The following is a 17,983-nucleotide window of genomic DNA, read 5'->3' as shown; positions in this document are numbered from 1 at the left end:
ACTCCTTTGTTATTGTAGATGTACGAATTCTCGGAATTACGCCATATTCTGGATCTACACGTTTTGTTGATGACGTGATAGCGAATACTCCTAATCTTAAATTGATAGCAGTGGTGGAATAGAAATAAACCTTTTCTTTTGTGACCTCTGCAGGTGTCTTCCCAGGACTCCACTGGTGTTGAATTTGTTGTCGACTATCTCCATACTGAAACAACGGCTATGCGAATCTTCACTTCGTCTTTCCGGGTGTGGACCCGTTGAGGCATTTCTGGCTTGATCCATACAACACTTGTGGTGTTGCAGAAAAGGTGATTGCTCCATCCAGACCTCGAGAGAAGCGTTGCGTTATTCTAATTAGTAGTCGTGTCTTATGTCTCCATGCGGCTTTCCGGTCCTTTCATCTGGGAGATTTACTGGTGCTCAGCTATCCAAGGTATTTCCTGTAGCATTGATTGAAAAAGCGTTTTTGTGAAGCTTCTTAGTGAATAAAACACCGGAATTGAAATTGATTGTTGAACCTAAATTGAATTTAATGATTGAATTGAATCTAAAATCTACCCTTTTGAAATTGAGAAAATTGGAATGAATCTTGAGAAACTGATTTTGCAACCGAGAGATCAATCTCCCACTGTGGCCGCCAATTGTTTGAGGGTGAAAACTGTTTCTGCTGGTTTTGGTAAATTTGGGTGTGTGGGGATGAGAAACGAATCTAAACCCTAAACAAATGCACTTCACGGGAGTACTTTAGATTCGAGAGATCAATCTGTACAATTCTGGCCTAAACTAAGAAATGGCCGTTCTAGACTTGCTTCTGTCACAAAGTGAAGCAGATGGGGTTGATCTTAGGGAGAGAAGCGAAGAAGGTGTTGAGATTATGAAGGTGTTGGCTGTTTATGACTTGTATCAGAATGTTAAACTTGATTGCATAATGTAAGCTATCAGTTCTGGGTGTTTCTGGATACGGTGTTAACAACAACTTGGTTTATCTGTCTTGTTTGAAGATAGGTCGAAGAGCCTATTTATACAAGTCATTGAGCGCAACCCTCATCTCGTAGGAAGTGGATGAAGTGGAGCGATGGAGTAGTGGGGTCGCGTAGGTGATTGTTGCACGATCAGGCCTTTGCCCAATTCCCTCATCATAGTTAACCGTCCATGCCTCCTGACACGTTCTCGTAATAGGCGCGTTGCACGCCGCACACTGTAAATCGCCAGACCAATACCCCAGTAAGTATCCCCAGTTTGTGACATGTTTGATGTCTCGAATAAGTGGGTCAAGTCGTGGGACCCGCCACGGAGAATAACATGGTGCTATTAGGTGAAACAACTAAGTTGTTATGAGGCCAATAAAATATTGTATGTATTCGATGCATGTGAAGCATCACATTTAAGCAGCTCAAACTAATCGATGTGTATGAAGCATCATTGTTTTAGAGCCTGATTGAATAAGTCGCGGATAGACGTCTTAAAGGAGACAACATGGTCGACCACCTTTGGATGATCGTTTGAAGACCCTGCGGTCAAGTCATTACTTGGCCGATCACCTCATGTGGAAGAGGGATGGCCGATCTTCACAATGTTGCTTTGCTTGTTTTCGAAAAACAAATCCACGCCATCCAACTAGGTTAGCAAAGTTGGATGGATGAGATAATTTGCGGCAGTTGCATACTGCCATTGACGCAACTTTAGGGTTTAGGGAGCCGTGTGGCCCACCCTCTTCGGGCGTGCGTTTCGAGGCATTGAGCTCTAGTTTGCGTTGGTCGGTCAATCACGTGTAAAGGTGGGTCCACAATGATCACGTTGACATCTTCGGGGTCGTTTAAGATTAAATCTAAGCCATTCGAATAGGCTGGCGAACATGGATGGTCATGATCGATTTGCGGCAGTGACATGCGGTCGCAAAAGCCAATTAGGGTTTCAAAGTTGCGCGTTCATCCTACTTTGGGGGAGCGATTCTATGCGTTCCAAGCTTGCTATGAGCAATTCGATCGACCAACGATGGATTTGGGTCGACGGCGAACATGTTAGCATCTCGTTGGCCACCTGCAATTGGATCTATGCCGTCCAACTAGGCCGGCGAGAATGGACAGCCGTGATTGATTTGCGACAGTTGTTCAATGCCGCAAAGTGATTTTAGGGTTTCTTAAAACAGCGTGTTCACGCTACTTTGAGCAAACGATTTAATGCTCTCTGGTCTTGTTGCCAATAGGTCGATCGACTAAGAGAGAGCTTGAGCCAACAGTGAACACATTGGCATCTCTTTGATCATTTGAAACACAATCTTTGCCGTCCAATTAGACTGGCAAAGTTGGACGGATATGATTGATTAACGACAGTTGTGTAACGCTGCTTACTCAATTTAGGGTTCAAAAGGCTGGGCGATCACCCTCCTCGGGGCTGGCGTTTTAACATGCTTTGGTCCCGTTGGGGACAAGTCGATCGACCAAGGGAGAGCTTGGGCCGATGGTGAACACATCGGCATCTCTTTGATTGCTCGAAATGCGATCAAAGCCGTCCAACTAGGCCGGCTAAGTTGGACGGACGTGATGCGTTTTGAGACCGTTTTTGCCGGTCCCAATTCGTTTGAGTTATGTTATGCAGCGTGAACGCCCATGTTTGGGTCAATGTTCGAAGCATTTGTGAACGAGCTACATAGGGCTCGATCAACTAGGGCATTAGTGGGCCCGTCGGTGGTCATTAGGGTGATTACCTAGTTCTGCTAGGAGTAATCCAAGCTTGTTAAATCACGCGGCCAAATTGTGTGGCCGTGATCGTTTCTGAGACCGACATTAACAGTCTAGATTTTCTTTAAGGAGTAAATACGTGTTCGATCATGCTAACTTTGATTAAAAAAGTGTGTGAACGTATTGATCTCTTTGTCAGAGAGATGTAGCATGTGCGAGTATTTTTGTGCAGATCCCAATACTATCATTTCGGGAGATTCATGCTACTCTGCTGAGAGTGAGCATTGATCGTCATGTCATGTCAGTATTGAGAGTTCGGCTGAGAACATTGCACGGAAAAATATCAGGCGAGTCATGCATTAGTTAATAATGCTGGCAGAAAATAGAATTCACAGAATATTTGGGATTGCTACTACGCGCACCATTCTGAGTGAATTTCATATATATATATTGAGTTGCTCAATGAGTGAAGAGGTTTTCTGCACTCATCACTTCTTAAATGGCTTTATACCCTTGCATGGCGTCAGCGCATTAAATACAGGGTTTTACAATTTTAACCCTATTCGAAAAACCACCATCAACAACATGTACGTATGCCGTTCCGAACTAACCTCGAACAAAAAATGATTGACCGAATAGTGGACCGAATTGATGTTCCGTCGAAACGAATAATAGACTAATAGACGTACGTATACCGTATACCGTTCCGTACGTTTCCCATACAGCGAATTGTTAACTAAGCTCCACGGTTTAACTTTAATCCAAAAACACCCGATAGACGTATTTTACGAAGCACGAATCGATAAGAAAGCCCTACAGGCCCTCTTTTTTTTGGCCAACAACAATTCTCTTCTGATTCTCTTCTTTTATCCAAAACCCTAGAAGTTCTTCTCAAAATAAAGCTTAATGGTTAGTAAATCTCCCCACCTGAATCAATCTATTAAATCCCTAAAAAAATCTGAACCACGTTTCTCCATTTCCTTCTAAAACTGTGTTTTATATTTTGTTTTACAGATGGGAAGAGGAGGAGGAAGAGATAGACTTCGTAGGGATCATTATTCAAGATCTACAGATAAATCTCATTCTGGGAGGACCAATATTAACCCTCCTCCTCCATCACGGCGTCTTTGGGTTGGAAATTTGTCTCATCACGTAACTGAAACTGAACTTTCTGAGCAGTTTTTGAGATTTGGAGAAGTTGAAAGCATTGTTTTTCACCCTGGTCGTAGTTATGCGTTTGTTAATTTCATGAATGATGAAGATGCATTAATTGCAGTTACAGCACTTCAAGGGTTTGTTCTTGCTGGCTCCCCAATTAAAATCGAGTTCGCTAAGGCGGTTAGTTGTGTCAATCTCAATCTTTATACCAATTGTGTTGATGCCCTAGTGCATTTTGTTACATGTATTTCTTTCGATTCTTTGCATTTTATTAAAAAAATAGGTAATACTGTTTTAGTTCATAACCTACTTTGCACCCAAAACAAGAGCATAAACAAATTCAGCGACGAGGTTATCAATAATCTACCATGGTTCAAAGTTTCCAAACCTGCAACTGAGCAACTGATTAAGTGCAAACCCCAGCAAAACTACATGTGAATTATATATGTAACAAACATAATCCTACCTGTCACTTCGCAGCCTCAATCTTGCACTAGAATTCCTATTCCGTTTAGCACGGTGATCTGACAGTAGTTGTTGATCACTTGATCTGTTAAGACACATTATAATCTGATAATCTTTTAATAATGGCATCTTAAATCCACTTGTCTATGCCTCTCACCAAATTGAAAATAAGGACTGCACTTACATCTCTCCTAGTTTTGAGCATGGATTCTCAAGATTTTGAGCAACTTTGTCTGATGTCAACTCTTACTAGGCATCTTAACTTGATCTTGCCCCTAATGATTGTTACCTGATTTCACCATGCTATTTTGATGTTAGCTTTCAAAGTATTAGCTCCACTCATAATTAACTTATTTTTCCTCAATTCTAATAATTGGCTAAATTTTAGACAAAAAACATTACTGCTAGTTCATAATTGGAAGTTGTAAGAACATCGTTCAGGTGAATAAACTGGACAGAGTGTACCCAGGGGTGTGACTTTTTCATGTTCTGGGTTTATGGTTCTGTAGCCAGATGATTGTTTCAAAGTAAAAATACAAAAACAAACCAAAAGTTAGCTTCCTAGCTCATTAACACTGGCATATACGGCTAAAAGATAGGATATTAGTATCACAGGCCTTCCCTTTATTTCATCCTCTTTTTCTCCTTGTTCGGAAATTTCCAATTGTAAGCTTGTCCAGAACAACATTTCAATAAGTAGTTGAGCTGTTCTGTAGCACCGATGATGGTCTAGGGCAGAGCCATCATTAAGCCAAAGCATGGTGAAAACTGAGAAGGCATTATGAGAAACATGGCATTAACAGTCCCCAAATCAATTACGAGTCATATGGCATCATATATAAGCATCAGCAATTGCTGCATCCAACTTATCCTAATGCAGCTAAAGGAAATACATATCTAAGTAGGAAAACTTAATTTGTCCAATGAGATTTAAATGGGTTCATTCTTCTGCAGTCGAAAGAGCATTATTTTATGACCACTCTCAGTGAAACGCAAACGAATGTCAGTTATTTTATTTATAGTGCATATCTTGGTTTTGCTCTCCTTCTATTTTATTTATGTTTTTGTTTATGAAACAATACACAAAAGCAATTCACTGGAACCTCCATTGCGTCTCCAAGCATCAGAATAAGCTGGTCAAATGCCATTAAAAGATAGTCATCATTCTTTACTTACTCTTTGCCTGTGAGTGAACAAATAATACCTGTGAGTGAACAAATAATATTGACTCATTACACATCATATTTACGTATAACATGGTCCGAACCTGGAAGTGAGCATTTATGTTCTCGACTCTTGAGCTCAAACATTCCCATTCTTATGTAGCATGAACCATACCGGTCGGATTATAGTTTTTGTCATTTCTGTTATTTTTACCTACTCCTGAACCGAATCCGTGAGCTGAACATATCGTCAAAGATTAATTTATTTGCCTGATGAATGGTTTCCACTTGTTTCATTAGTTAAAAACTGACGCAGACAACAAAGTGAAAATTCCACAAATTCTTTAAGTCAGAAAGTTTATGCTAGTGCAGTTTGCATCTGAGACTTAACTAGCTTTTGTGGCTGTAAGAAGGTTTTTATAATTTGTTAACGATAGTTCTTTACTGTGATGTTCTTTGAAATGGCATGACAACTGCAGTGTACTGGGGTTGGAACTTCGTTAATAACAGCCTCCTTGTGGAACTAGGCATTATTTGAACTGTGTAGTACCATTGCTGAATGCACACATTCCGAAGAGAATTATTTGTTTGCAAATTTATGGGCATTTGGGTCCATCCATCATAAGCCATAAGGCATCCCGTCATTTTACGATTTTGAGAAACTTCGTAACATACCAATCTTATTCATCCCTTCTGATCTTATATGTTATATACTACGTGAGACATCTCAGTTCCAGCTAACCTTACCAAGTCTGGGAATCAACATGAACCCTAATGGCAGAACAGTCTCATCATTTTGAAGACTGAATAAATTCACGTTACTTTGTATTTGAAAACACAAGATACTCTTAAAATGTCAGTAGTCCATTATGATGAATATATCAAATTGTAATTCCATTCATATTTTTGAATCTTCTACAACAAACATCATGGTGTGGTCTAACACATCATGTTTTCATAGAATGTGATTGTTCTTGAGCAAGAATAATATTGCCCAAACCTGATAAATAACAGTAACAGCAGGCACAGCCACGAGAAAAAGGATATCATATCATGAGTAGGAAAGTGGTAGTAAACTAGTAATGTACTAACGTTTTAGAACATTATCCCCTTTTATCTTTTTAATACCCAGAATGAGAAGTCAACTAGTACACTAGTAATGTTTGTCATACCTGTAACTGCATTTAAATTCTGTTATATTTGTACTGTTTTTTAATTCCTGAGCACTCTGCATGATCTACCAGCTCAGTTTAAAGTTGACTTGCCACCATGGGGTAAATATGTGGTCATCTTGCATACCTGCGAGGTTTGATTTTTATGCTGTCAAATCATTATATGTGTCTGAGTAGTTTTTCATGTTATTTCTGATTATTTTGCATGGTGTACCATCTCAGTTATATTTTGACTTGCCAACATAGAGCAAGTCGTCTACTCACAGTTGCTGAAATCTAAAGTAACTACATACCTACTGTTAGGTTTGCTGTATTATATTTTCAGGTTAGTGTTATTTGAATAGTCACGTTACGAGGTTATAAGTTTTCACAATTAAGTGCCATAGAGTTTGAATAGCAATGGTACCAAGAAGCTTGTTATACCTCCATTAGGGCCACACATCGTTCTGTCTCCTTTGAGATCATTTTATTGGAAACTCTGTTGGTCTGTTATTATTATGTATACTCGTAATGAAGCAGTTGTAGGTGCAGCTTAGCTTTCAGCTCCTCCGTGTTGGTAACTGACTAGAGCATTCTTGTAATTGGATGGGTTGGAACTCGTAGCAAGATTGAGCTTACAACAATTACCTGCTATCTAGTTTAACTATATTTTGGATTAATATACTTGAATGTGTTATGTTTAAATGTGTCTTTGCTGCTTAAACCTTTTTCTGAAGTGGTAAGAAATAACCTCTATGCTTAATGGAAACATCTCTTGGCTACCACCATAAGCATTTAACTGACGATGAATATACTGTTTGTCAGTTATTGAACACTGAATCTATTGTTGTTCTCTTAGTTTTTTGTGATTGATTTAAACTGCTTTTGTTAAAGATTTATGTCATTGGTGTTCTTTGGTGATTATCATGCATTTTTTTATGAAGCTGATTGAGTTTCTTCAAACAGTCAGTATTGTATTTATTTTTGCATTAGCATTATATACTAGTTTGCTAGCTTTATTTCCAGCTTCGCCTCCACTTTCTCTTTTGATGAAACGAATCAACTCGGCGGCGTTACATCTTTCCAACTTTTACTCATCTTGTATGCCACGCTTAAGTTCTCAAATAATTTAGTTTGTGATACATTTACATTTGGAAAGTAGATTAGTATACTGAATGAACTTATGCGTAATTAGAATTACAAGTGGTTTACTTATCTTGAAGACAAATTACAGGAGAGGTCATCACGGGATGAGGAGACTCCAACGTGGTGTCTTGAAAACTCATCTGTAGAACAAGAAAGCTCATTCTCTTGGAAAGACTCAAGAACACATTATTCCAGTCCAGATCCATCTTTTCTTGACAGCAACTCTAGGATGGGGGATAAGAACGCCAGACCCAGTGAGGTCTTATGGATAGGGTTTCCAGCTTCACTGAATGTGGAGGAGACAATCTTTAGGAGGACTTTTTCACCATTCGGTGAGATCATGAAAATTACTGCATTTCCTGGACGCAGTTATGCCTTTGTACAGTTCGCAACAGTAGCGGCAGCTCGCCTAGCTAAAGAAACCCTCCAGGGGAAGTTGTTTAATAATCCTCGTGTAAGTATTTGCTTTGCAAGGAGTGAAGTTAGCCCATCTGAGCATTATAAGAACTCCGTAAGCGAGCCCTTCTCTCCGCATTCCAGTTATCGGCAGGATTATTTACATGAAAATTCAACAGGGCCAACCCACAGAGGATCTCCTCATATTACTTCTCATTTTGAGTCTGGTGATTCTGGTTTCATTGGGTTTGATAGGAAAAATACTTCACAGAATGGTGGAAGTAGAGACTACGAGCAGATCAGCTTGCATGAACCAGGATCACGGTTTGGATTTTCTGAAACAATGTATAAACATTATAGAAGTAGTCCTTCAAGGGAGACATTTCATCTAATGAATTCATCTCCAAAAAGATTTGTACCTTTTGAAGATCCTGCGTATTTGCAAGATGATGCTTTTCTCTACCAAGAAACAAAGAAGCGAAAGATGGGGTTATACCCTTCTGATGAAAACCTTCCAGGTCATCCTTTGTCTGGCCCTCCCAGGGAATACATGGATCTCCCAGGACACGAGAGTTATGAAGAAACAGATGATCATTGGAGAACTCCTTACGAAAGCTTTGCAGCACGTTCTGGTTCTTTGCCAATAAACCCTGTTAAGCGACGGACACTTATTCCTGAATGGCGTCAGCGTCCTTTGAAGGATGAGTGGAAGTGGGAGGGAACAATAGCAAAGGGTGGTACTCCTGTCTGTCGTGCTCGCTGCTTTCCTGTTGGAAAAGTGCTGGACTTCATGTTGTAAGTTCTGCTCGCTTGTGGTTGACACAATTATATAGACTTTCCCTCACTATTAATCTTATCAGTATGTTGTGCTTTTTTGTTCTTCTTGAAACTAAACAATTTTGTTCATGAAATTGAGGTAGCAGTTACACAAGGATAAGTAACTAACATGATTAGACAATTTTATCTATTTCTTGTGCGTTTTGGTTACTCTGTTAAAGTTGTTTTCATTGTCTACTTGGGAATCCCAGAAGCAGGGTTTAGCTACCTGGCCAGCTTGCCTGGTATAACATAGACTTTTTTTTCCCTTCATTTTATAGTATATTAGCTTCATTTTTCCTCGCTCAATTAACAGGGTTTTCATTGTTACTTTCTTCTAAAAATGTAAGCTGTGTTTCTGTTTCAGGCCCGAGTTCATAGATTGCACTGCCAGAACAGGCCTTGATATGCTTGCGAAGCATTTCTATCAAGCAGTTAGCAGTTGGGTGGTCTTCTTTGTCCCCGAATCTGACGCTGATATAGCATTATATAATGAATTCTTGCAGTATTTGGGTGAAAAACAGCGAGCTGCAGTAGCTAAATTAGGTGAGAAAACCACTTTATTTCTTGTACCACCATCAGATTTTTCCGAGAAAGTCTTAAAAGTGCCAGGGAAATTGAGCATTTCTGGTGTCATCTTAAAGTTTCATGCCTCGGATTCTGATCTTCGGTCTATTCATAACCCACTGGAAGCAACGGAATCAAAGGTCCAATCTTTCCCTGAAAATCTTTCATACATGAAAACTGTATCACCGGACCTAAGAACCCCTTCACATTGTCAAAGTGAGACCTACACAAATTCATTTTCTGAAGGGTTTCCTGCATTCCCTTCAGTACCCACTTCAAAACAACCAGAAAACAAAGATACCCCACATGCAGGTAATATTCCACGACCAGACTCATCGACATCTTATTCTGGTTCAGTACGTTTATCTGGAAGAGCATCTGAGTTACTCAATGAAAATAGCTATTACAATCCGTATCAACCTGGAAACCCTACTTTGCAATCCGGTGGATCTCCTCCCATTATGTGGAATATGAACTCAGGGAATGGAAATGTATCACCTCATTTGCCCGAAAGTGCTCTTCGTCGGTCTAATGATTCTGTCTCACAGGATTTTTATCCCTCGAAGCCTGTGGTTACACAAGAAACAGCCTTAAACCGATATACACCTGCAGTTTCAGATATAAATTTACCCAGTTCCAGCAATTATTCCTACCCGGAAAGAGCATTAAACCAGGTTTCATCTATTCCGTCACTGCAGCCTGAACAGTTAGCTCAGTTAGCATCTCTTCTTGGACAAATGCAGCATACAAACAGTGGTTCTGCTTTATCATTACAGGAAGATCGTAAAATTTCTGGTATAATAAATCAACAAGGGGTTAGTTTCGAGTCATCTGAGAAATCAACTTACCAAAATCAGGGATCTGCTTCAGGCACTTTAGCATCACTGTTTACTCAAGATCATCAGAGACTTCAGATGTCAAATGCTGCCACAGTTTCTCAAACAAATCTAACCAAACCACAGAGAGAAGCTCCTGAGTGGCAGGGGAATCCATCATCTCAGAGCAATATTGGTGCTGAAGAAGAATCAGAATCAAACCCGCAGAAACGCCTTCAGGCAACATTGCAGTTGGCGGCAACCCTTCTTCAGCAGATCCAACAAAAATCAAAAGGCCCGTTACCAACGTAGTGTGAAAATTATCATCTAATTTCTTTTTTTGGTTCTTTTGTTTTGTTCCGTGTAAGCGGGACATAGAGGAATGCGTATGTGTTTTGGTTGGACATTACAATGGCGTGAAGCTTATATATATCAGGAGTGAAGGAAGTTTCAGTGTTTACTTTCTCTTTTCTGCAATGAAGCTTATCTTTGCATTTCAAGTAAGCATTTCATTGTTCTGTGTTTAAAAGAAATCCACTATGTTGAATCATTTTGTTTGTCTAAAATTTGCTAGCTGTATTCTGCTCTAGTATCAGCAGGACATTGGCAACACCTTGTTTACTTGCTTGCCGAATGACCCCAACTAAAGTTTTGCATTTTAAATTTGATGGAATGACATTTAACTGGAAATTGACAGACACCATCTGGGAATCTGAGGTACTCGATCTTCAGTACAAAATGAATAAAGACTCAACAGCCAACTTCTTGCATAATATTACGCACTAGTACATTGTGAATTAGCAATAAAGACACCAAAGTTTACACAAGAATTTCAGCATGTTGTGACGTGCCATAGATTATTACAGTACACTTAAACAAATGGCACCTCACAACAACATATTAAACTGGGCATTGCGCAGTGTGGAATTGTTCTCCAACGGCTAGCAAAACAACAAGAAAGAAACTTGCAAATGGAATAAAATGAAATGAACAAAATACAAAATAATAAATCATTAGAGTTATGGACTACATAAGATTAAAAATTTATCAATCAAAAAGGAGCGGAAGAATATGTCTTGGTGCCTATTAGGTAGACGAGAACAATGAGCGCAAGAGAAGTAAAAAATACCCAATGGTTACTGAAATTTTTAGTGATCCACTTCGTTTTGCACATTAGCCAATTTCTGCGATAACACCTGTTAATTTCCTTTAATTGGGTAGACAAGTAGCAATTCTTGATGTCAGGAAGAAGCTCGTTGCTAAGCTGCTGAAAAAGATCAACCAAATTTGCGTCGCGCTCCAAGACATGATTAATGATGCCATACTTGTGTAGTAACTCGACATCATTTGATGAATTTATCAAATGTCTCAAGAACAACACATAATGTGTAAAATACGGGTCCGCATTGTGCCGGTCAGATTGTTCATAGGAAATGAAATTTAGCAAAACCTGACCTGTCTGTCCATCAATATGCACCGGAGGGATTTCCAGGGCTCCGTCATTGAACTGTATATCCAACAATTCATGACTTTCTGAAGATTTTCTCGTAAACTTAGTTCCTGCCTTGCTCAACTCTGTCGCACATTGTGTAAAGTACTGTTTCTGATCTCTGACCGGTTGCATTGTGTTTCTCATACTGTTGTTACCAGAAGATAATCTCTTGTCTTTGAAAGATAAGACAAAACTCGAACGGAACAAGTCAAGCAAATGATGTGGCTTAGCATGGAATTTGCAATTGTCTAAAACTGATTTTTCTCTGGGAAATAAAGGATCGAAGAACCCGAGAGTCAATTCTGCGAGAGTAGGACCTTGATGATCGTCGCTTATCCTAGTTAGCTCGAATAGCTTTTCTAGGACAAAATATGGAAGCTGGTTTTCTAGCAAAAGCAAGTCGCGTTGAAGATCTGGAACCATCCAAGGGGTCGTAAAAATGGGATCACCAACATATTCCTGACAATGTTCCAAAAAAATGCAAATAAACACAAGAATATAATTGAATAGGCGAAATGATGCTCATGACTTTAGAAGATCTCCAGAGAAAGTTGGAAAAATGCCACTTAAGAGTCCGTTTTTGTGATCTGCCGCAGGTTCAAGTAACCATGCCACAGCTGTTAATTTTTAAGATTTCCAAATCACCTGACAGTGTTTAAAGACAAATATGGTATTCTATCGTATGTGGTGCATGATGAGATCCCAAATTAACGTTACTAATAAAGGCTCTCTTAATGTACCATCAGAAGATAACATGTTTTAGCGAGGCGCACGCTGTTCATGAAACCATGTAATGCGCCAATAAAATATTTGCAAAAACTTTTATCAGTATCTTGCAAAGAACTGGAGACATGTCTTGCAGGAGCCTACAGAAATTGACATAATCAAAGTAAAAATTTAAGTATTACCGGGAAAAGAATGCACGTACCTTGTTACGTTGCTTAGCATAGAGCTGGAAAAGCTCAAGGATGAAGCAGCCATCAATTATAAGCATACGAACAAACTCGCTACTACTTATGTTCTCATAAGTACTCCCGGAATAACATTTCCTAGCTTTAGCTTCCATTTCTTTGATCGGACAAGCAAGATCCTCAATCAAAATATCTTGAAAAATGGTGTTTGATGGTTCATAAATCCATCCCAACAAATTACATATCAGTCTCATTTTATGTTCTTCCATTGGTTTGAGATGAGATTTATCCCGATGGAACGGACCGATGGACACAAGTTTCGGATCGAAAGCAGCATTACCATGAACCTGACGCATGTTACAAGGAACTTTGCTGACTATTGCGCTTGACCTCACCTTTCGTTCTTCCATGGGTTTAAGACGGATCTCTACTTCTGGAATCTGAACCTTAATACTACCTTGCTCGACGATCATTCTTGCTAGACTTCCTCCCTTCCATCCTTCTCTTTGTCCACGTTCTTTCAAAGATTTCTTCACTTTGTTCCATGTTGAACTACTTTCTGCCTTGACATGATAGTCGAACCCCTTATTTGATCCACCAAGTCTAGAGCTACCTGGAGTTGATGGCTGGTTGTTCATTAGCCCCATTAAGACGTTATTTATCTTGCCAATCCAACTTTTTCTTCGTTGCTTTTGTTGATGATTCATGACTTTAAAGCTGTCGAAGCTGATATTTCCTCCTTGCGATGTTCTGCCTGCTCCTACGACTTCTTGATTGTCCGATCGAAGGTTCAGCGAAAAACTTCGTATCTTAACACTATTGCGTTTCTTGATTAGAAAATCGTCCATGTCTTTTTGCTTTCAAATTATCTAGCTAGAGCAAAATAAGAACACAAATGATTTTTTATTTTTTTTTGAGTGTTCTTGACTTATAACGCTACTTAAGGTGCTTATATGGAACAGATTGAGATCTTAATATGACCCATTTATAGTGATTCAAAAGGAGACTTAATTAATGACCGGATTCTGAGCAAATATAGTCATGTCGGGTTCCAAATCCTTGGCATACTATTTTTTCCATTTTCTAAACTAGAGCCTAGAGATTAAGAAATTGTTATATGTCTAAGCATTAATTAACTTGCCATGTTATCGCTCTCAGTCAAGCATCGAAGTCAACCAACACAATAACATGCAAACTGTGGTTTATTTCCCTAACAAGTTTTAAATTATCCGTTTTTTATATTATGAGTTTTTATATTTTATTTTTTATTTTCTTAAAGTTAATTTCGAATTCATATTTGATGACTAAACCTATTTAGTAGACTTATTTGTGTAATTATGAGCAGTTAACTATTTTAAAACTCCCTCCGTTTTAAAATAATAGGCTAGTCTTATTTGTAATTTGTACATGAAAACAGCCTACATTTTTGAAACGGAGGTAATATCAAAAAAAAAAAAGAATAGTCCAACTAATTCATTTTAGTTTCAACCTTAAAACAACAACAGGAGTACATGTGGGCTCAAGAATCCCTACCACCGATCCTTCCGGGCAACTTACCAACATCCACTCCTTCAAGAGGAAACAGAACAACAACAACATTAATGGTAGGATGGTCCTCCCCCATCTTGGATTGGATAAAAATAAATATAGATGGCGCTGTCAGAGGACACCCAGGAATTGCAGGGGCGGGCTTCATTTGCAGGAATTCAGAAGCAAAAGTCATCATGGCTCTCGTGCAACCACTAGGAATTACTACTGGCTTAATTGCAGAAACCTGGTCGCTGCTGCTAGCCACAAGAACCGCGACAAAAAGACAATGGATGAAAGTCCTTTTCGAGACAGATTCTGAAAATCTAATGCGCTTTGTTACCTCACCTACAACAGCACCGTGGTATTTACAGAGAATGATAGCAGAAATAAAGCATCATATCAATCACATACCACACACAGCCATCCAACACAACTACAGACAGGGAAACCAAGCGGCAGACGGACTTGCCAATCACGCAGCGGATAGAAGCCAGACAGGAAATCTTGGAACCAAAATATGGGAACAGGCAACCCATAGTTAAATTGTACTCAACGATTCCATGGGTACTAGATACCCTCGTGTAATTTCCTCCTAGTTTCTTTAATAAATACGGAAAATGGGTCATTTGTCCAAATATTTTTAAATCACGGTTCAAATGGACGAGTAAAAAATAGTTTGGGTGAAATGGCCAAAAAATAAATAGTAATGATGAAACTAGTTTCATCCTACGTTAAATTTAAAAAATAGCAAGGATGAAACTGGATACATCCTGTGTAAATTAAAAATAAGAAAAAATATTTGAAAATGGGGACGATGAAACTGGTTACATCCTGTCTATTTTTACATTTTTGTCCATTTAAACAGTATCAAAATCTAACTGTCAATTTCACTCAGGAATTGTTGATTTTGGTCTTTTTAACCAATTTTATGTAATAAATACATGCTTAAAAAAAAAAAAAAAAAAGAGGATTAATCGACGACCCTCTTATCTCACATTATCATACAAGCACATACGGAAAAATAATTGTCGAAACTGTAAGATAATACTAGCAACAATTCTTACACTATTTTGTTGTTTCTTTTCATGAATATAAAAGGTAAAAAAATTAGAAAAATGGTCTTTATAATATTATACACACTTCTCATTTTTCCACATAGAAATCCCAGTCAAACGGGAAGCATAGATGATACATCCGACCAGCCGACTAGAGATCCATTTGAAATCACAACATTAATGTTGAAACCATATTGAATAATGATTGACTCGCTGTACATCTTTTATCTTCCCAACAAGAAAACAGACTGATTAATGGTTAGTTTTTGTGTTGCTTTTCTTAAAGGAAATTAATATTTAATCATTAATCATCGTTTTAGGCTTTGAACATCACATGTGAAGCTGCCTAATACCGCGTAATACACCAAAAGTCAACTCATCCCGCAGCAAGGCTGCTGCTTAGAGTCACCAAACTCCAGCATTATCAAATCCATGTGAAACAACAACACAACAACTAACCACTAGATTAAATAGATTATAACTTTTCGTGGAGATTAATAACCCCGTAATAATTTAAAGGGATAATATCCGTTGACATAGTTATAGTAACATAATCTTGACATTTCAGTGCCATTTTTTTACTAAACCCAACAGATAATGAATTTGAAGCTAATTTTTGGATGATAAGTTCTTATTATAAGTCTCCACACTCCCACCAAAAATGAGAGCATTCCGAGATGTATAAGACCACCATCTACCATTTTGAATATCAACCGTTGAAGATTAACGACTGAAATTAAAATTTGTGGATAGTGAAGTTTCGTGTTTCAGAATGCTCTCTTTTTTGGTGAGAGTGTAGAGACTTATAAGACGAACATGTCTTCCAAAAATTAGTTTCAAATTCATTGCCGGTTGGGTTTCGTAGAAAAATGGCGCTAAAATGTCAAGATTATGTCATTATAAATTTATAACCATATTAACGTATCCCATCCCTAATTTAAATTGCGTTAGTCATAGGGATATTTTGATGTGCTTTTATGAGTTTTATTATTATTTTTATTTTGGTATTAAAGACTTTAGAACTGGAAATTAACCGAAAAGATATATCAAAAATTAAAGATTTTTACTCTTGTAATTAAGCCCTCCCAGTTACATCATTACACAGAGGATTAACAAAAAAACTGGAAGTTAGTCCACAATTTTTCTTGAGGAAAAGGGATATATTAAGAGAAAAAAGATATGTACAAGGAGCTATACAGAGCGATCAAAAGATCAGCACAAGAAAAAGAAGAAAAAAAATCTCAATTACATAGCAATCACATCATCCCAGTTATGAATAATTTGATCCATCGAGAAGTCACGGAAAATATGAGTATCCATGCTCCACAAACAGATATTAAGCTTCACTGCATGAACCAATTCATCCTTTGATTTAATTCTGCCTCCATGTACCCTGTTGTTCCTCTCCAATCACAACACCCACACAATCGAGAATGGGAGTAGCTGCCACACTATTTTCCTTCGCCTTGAGACAGTGTCAACATCCAGCTCAAAAGCAATACCTTTGTATCATTCGACATCACCCATGGAACCTGTAACGAATATAGAAAGCTAGTCCAAATGGTGCTATCCCAACTACAATGTAATAACAGGTGCGCGATACTTTCCACCTCAGTATTGCAAAAAACACAAAGATTGGATTGTACTTCCACTCCCCTGTGTTGCAGCATCTCCCTTGTTGGGATAGAGTCGTACAAAGATGCACAAACTAAAAACAACACATTTGGAGGTACTAGTTTAGTTTTGAGAATTTTATTGCACTCTCAATCTGGTTCCGCATCTGTGAGCTTACGGTATAAAGTTTTAGCCGTACAATCACCTTCAATTCCATCTTCTTCCTCTTCTTGAAGTGCCACATTTCTAAGGTCAAATTTACTTTCCAAGAGATCAATTCACTCCGCCGGATTTAACTCCCTTGTGAATAAGAAACTCCAAGTACGTATTAGTCTTCATGCTTGCAACTGAAGCATTCTTTTGCCTACTAATCCTATACAGTCTCGGATATTTATCCTTGAGAGCTTTTTTCTCAATCCACCAATCGTGCCAGAAACGTATCGACCCACCACTTTTAATCTGTACAGAAACCAAATATGAAAATCTGAATTCGCCTTCAAAATTCCAAACCACAAGCTTCTACCAGCCGCTTCATTGGTATGGCTTGGTACCAAAAATAGATCATTTGATTTTGTCTATTCGCACATTAACTTCCGCCACCAAACTGTAGTTTCTTTACAGTAGCGAGCATGCAATTTGGCCAAAAGTGATCTATTAATCTTCCTCAAGCTCCTTATACCCAACCCTCCCTTCTTAACAGGCTTACAAACTGTCTTCCAAGCAACCCAACTCATTTTTCTATTTTGTTCTTCCAAGCTGTAGTTAGTCCACAATTAATTTACATTTGGTAAGGTAGCCTTTTTAGCTAATGGATCATCTACAAGATTGCATTGACTATAGTTACGAATAAACGAATACTTTTTACTACCAGGAAGAGCTTGTTGACATTCAAACTTCCACTCCAACTGATTCTAACTTTGTCTCTAAACTTAGAGCTAGATTGGAATACTTGTATAACTTTGAGGAATTGTGCTGGAATGATAAGTCTAGAAAAGTGTGGAAGACAGGAACTCTCCTTATTTT

The 17,983-nt window shown here is 38.5% G+C and overlaps 2 protein-coding genes across 3 annotated transcripts; one reads left to right on the top strand and one right to left on the bottom strand.

The window, feature by feature from the left end:
- Positions 1–3,505: 3,505 nt before the first annotated feature.
- Positions 3,506–10,818, top strand: LOC113348946 (flowering time control protein FPA-like). Of its 2 annotated transcripts, XM_026592861.1 has the most exons (4): positions 3,506–3,590; positions 3,696–4,019; positions 7,853–8,955; positions 9,344–10,818. In XM_026592861.1, the coding sequence occupies exons 1-4, from the start codon at positions 3,588–3,590 to the stop codon at positions 10,668–10,670; spliced, it is 2,757 nt and encodes a 918-aa protein (XP_026448646.1). In that variant the 5' UTR covers positions 3,506–3,587; the 3' UTR covers positions 10,671–10,818. The 2 variants fall into 2 exon arrangements, with proteins under 2 accessions (XP_026448646.1, XP_026448647.1); XM_026592862.1 differs by lacking the exon at positions 3,506–3,590 and having other exon boundaries at positions 3,601–4,019.
- A 279-nt stretch (positions 10,819–11,097) lies between these two features.
- LOC113353857 (UPF0481 protein At3g47200-like) lies at positions 11,098–13,690 on the bottom strand. The gene is made up of 2 exons (XM_026597330.1): positions 12,779–13,690; positions 11,098–12,309 (listed from the first exon to the last, which is right to left on the bottom strand). Exons 1-2 carry the CDS (start codon positions 13,607–13,609, stop codon positions 11,410–11,412), a joined length of 1,731 nt encoding a protein of 576 aa, XP_026453115.1. The 5' UTR covers positions 13,610–13,690; the 3' UTR covers positions 11,098–11,409.
- Positions 13,691–17,983: the final 4,293 nt, after the last annotated feature.

This window comes from Papaver somniferum, chromosome 2 (genome assembly GCF_003573695.1).
Source record: "Papaver somniferum cultivar HN1 chromosome 2, ASM357369v1, whole genome shotgun sequence".
In the NCBI taxonomy this organism is placed as follows: Eukaryota; Viridiplantae; Streptophyta; class Magnoliopsida; order Ranunculales; family Papaveraceae; genus Papaver; species Papaver somniferum.
Note: the sequence above shows the minus strand (reverse complement) of the source record. Positions and strands in the feature narration are given on the sequence as shown.

What these genes read in the sequence shown, in the direction of transcription:
- LOC113348946 (XM_026592861.1), top strand. An exon ending in AAATCGAGTTCGCTAAGGCG is followed by an intron (nt 4,020 to 7,852) that starts GTTAGTTGTGTC and finishes GACAAATTACAG; the next exon opens with GAGAGGTCATCACGGGATGA. An exon ending in AAAGTGCTGGACTTCATGTT is followed by an intron (nt 8,956 to 9,343) that starts GTAAGTTCTGCT and finishes TTTCTGTTTCAG; the next exon opens with GCCCGAGTTCATAGATTGCA.
- LOC113353857 (XM_026597330.1), bottom strand. Translation starts at nt 13,609, where the DNA reads ATGGACGATTTTCTAATCAAGAAACGCAATAGTGTTAAGATACGAAGT. An exon ending in ATGCTAAGCAACGTAACAAG is followed by an intron (nt 12,310 to 12,778) that starts GTACGTGCATTC and finishes GAACATTGTCAG; the next exon opens with GAATATGTTGGTGATCCCAT.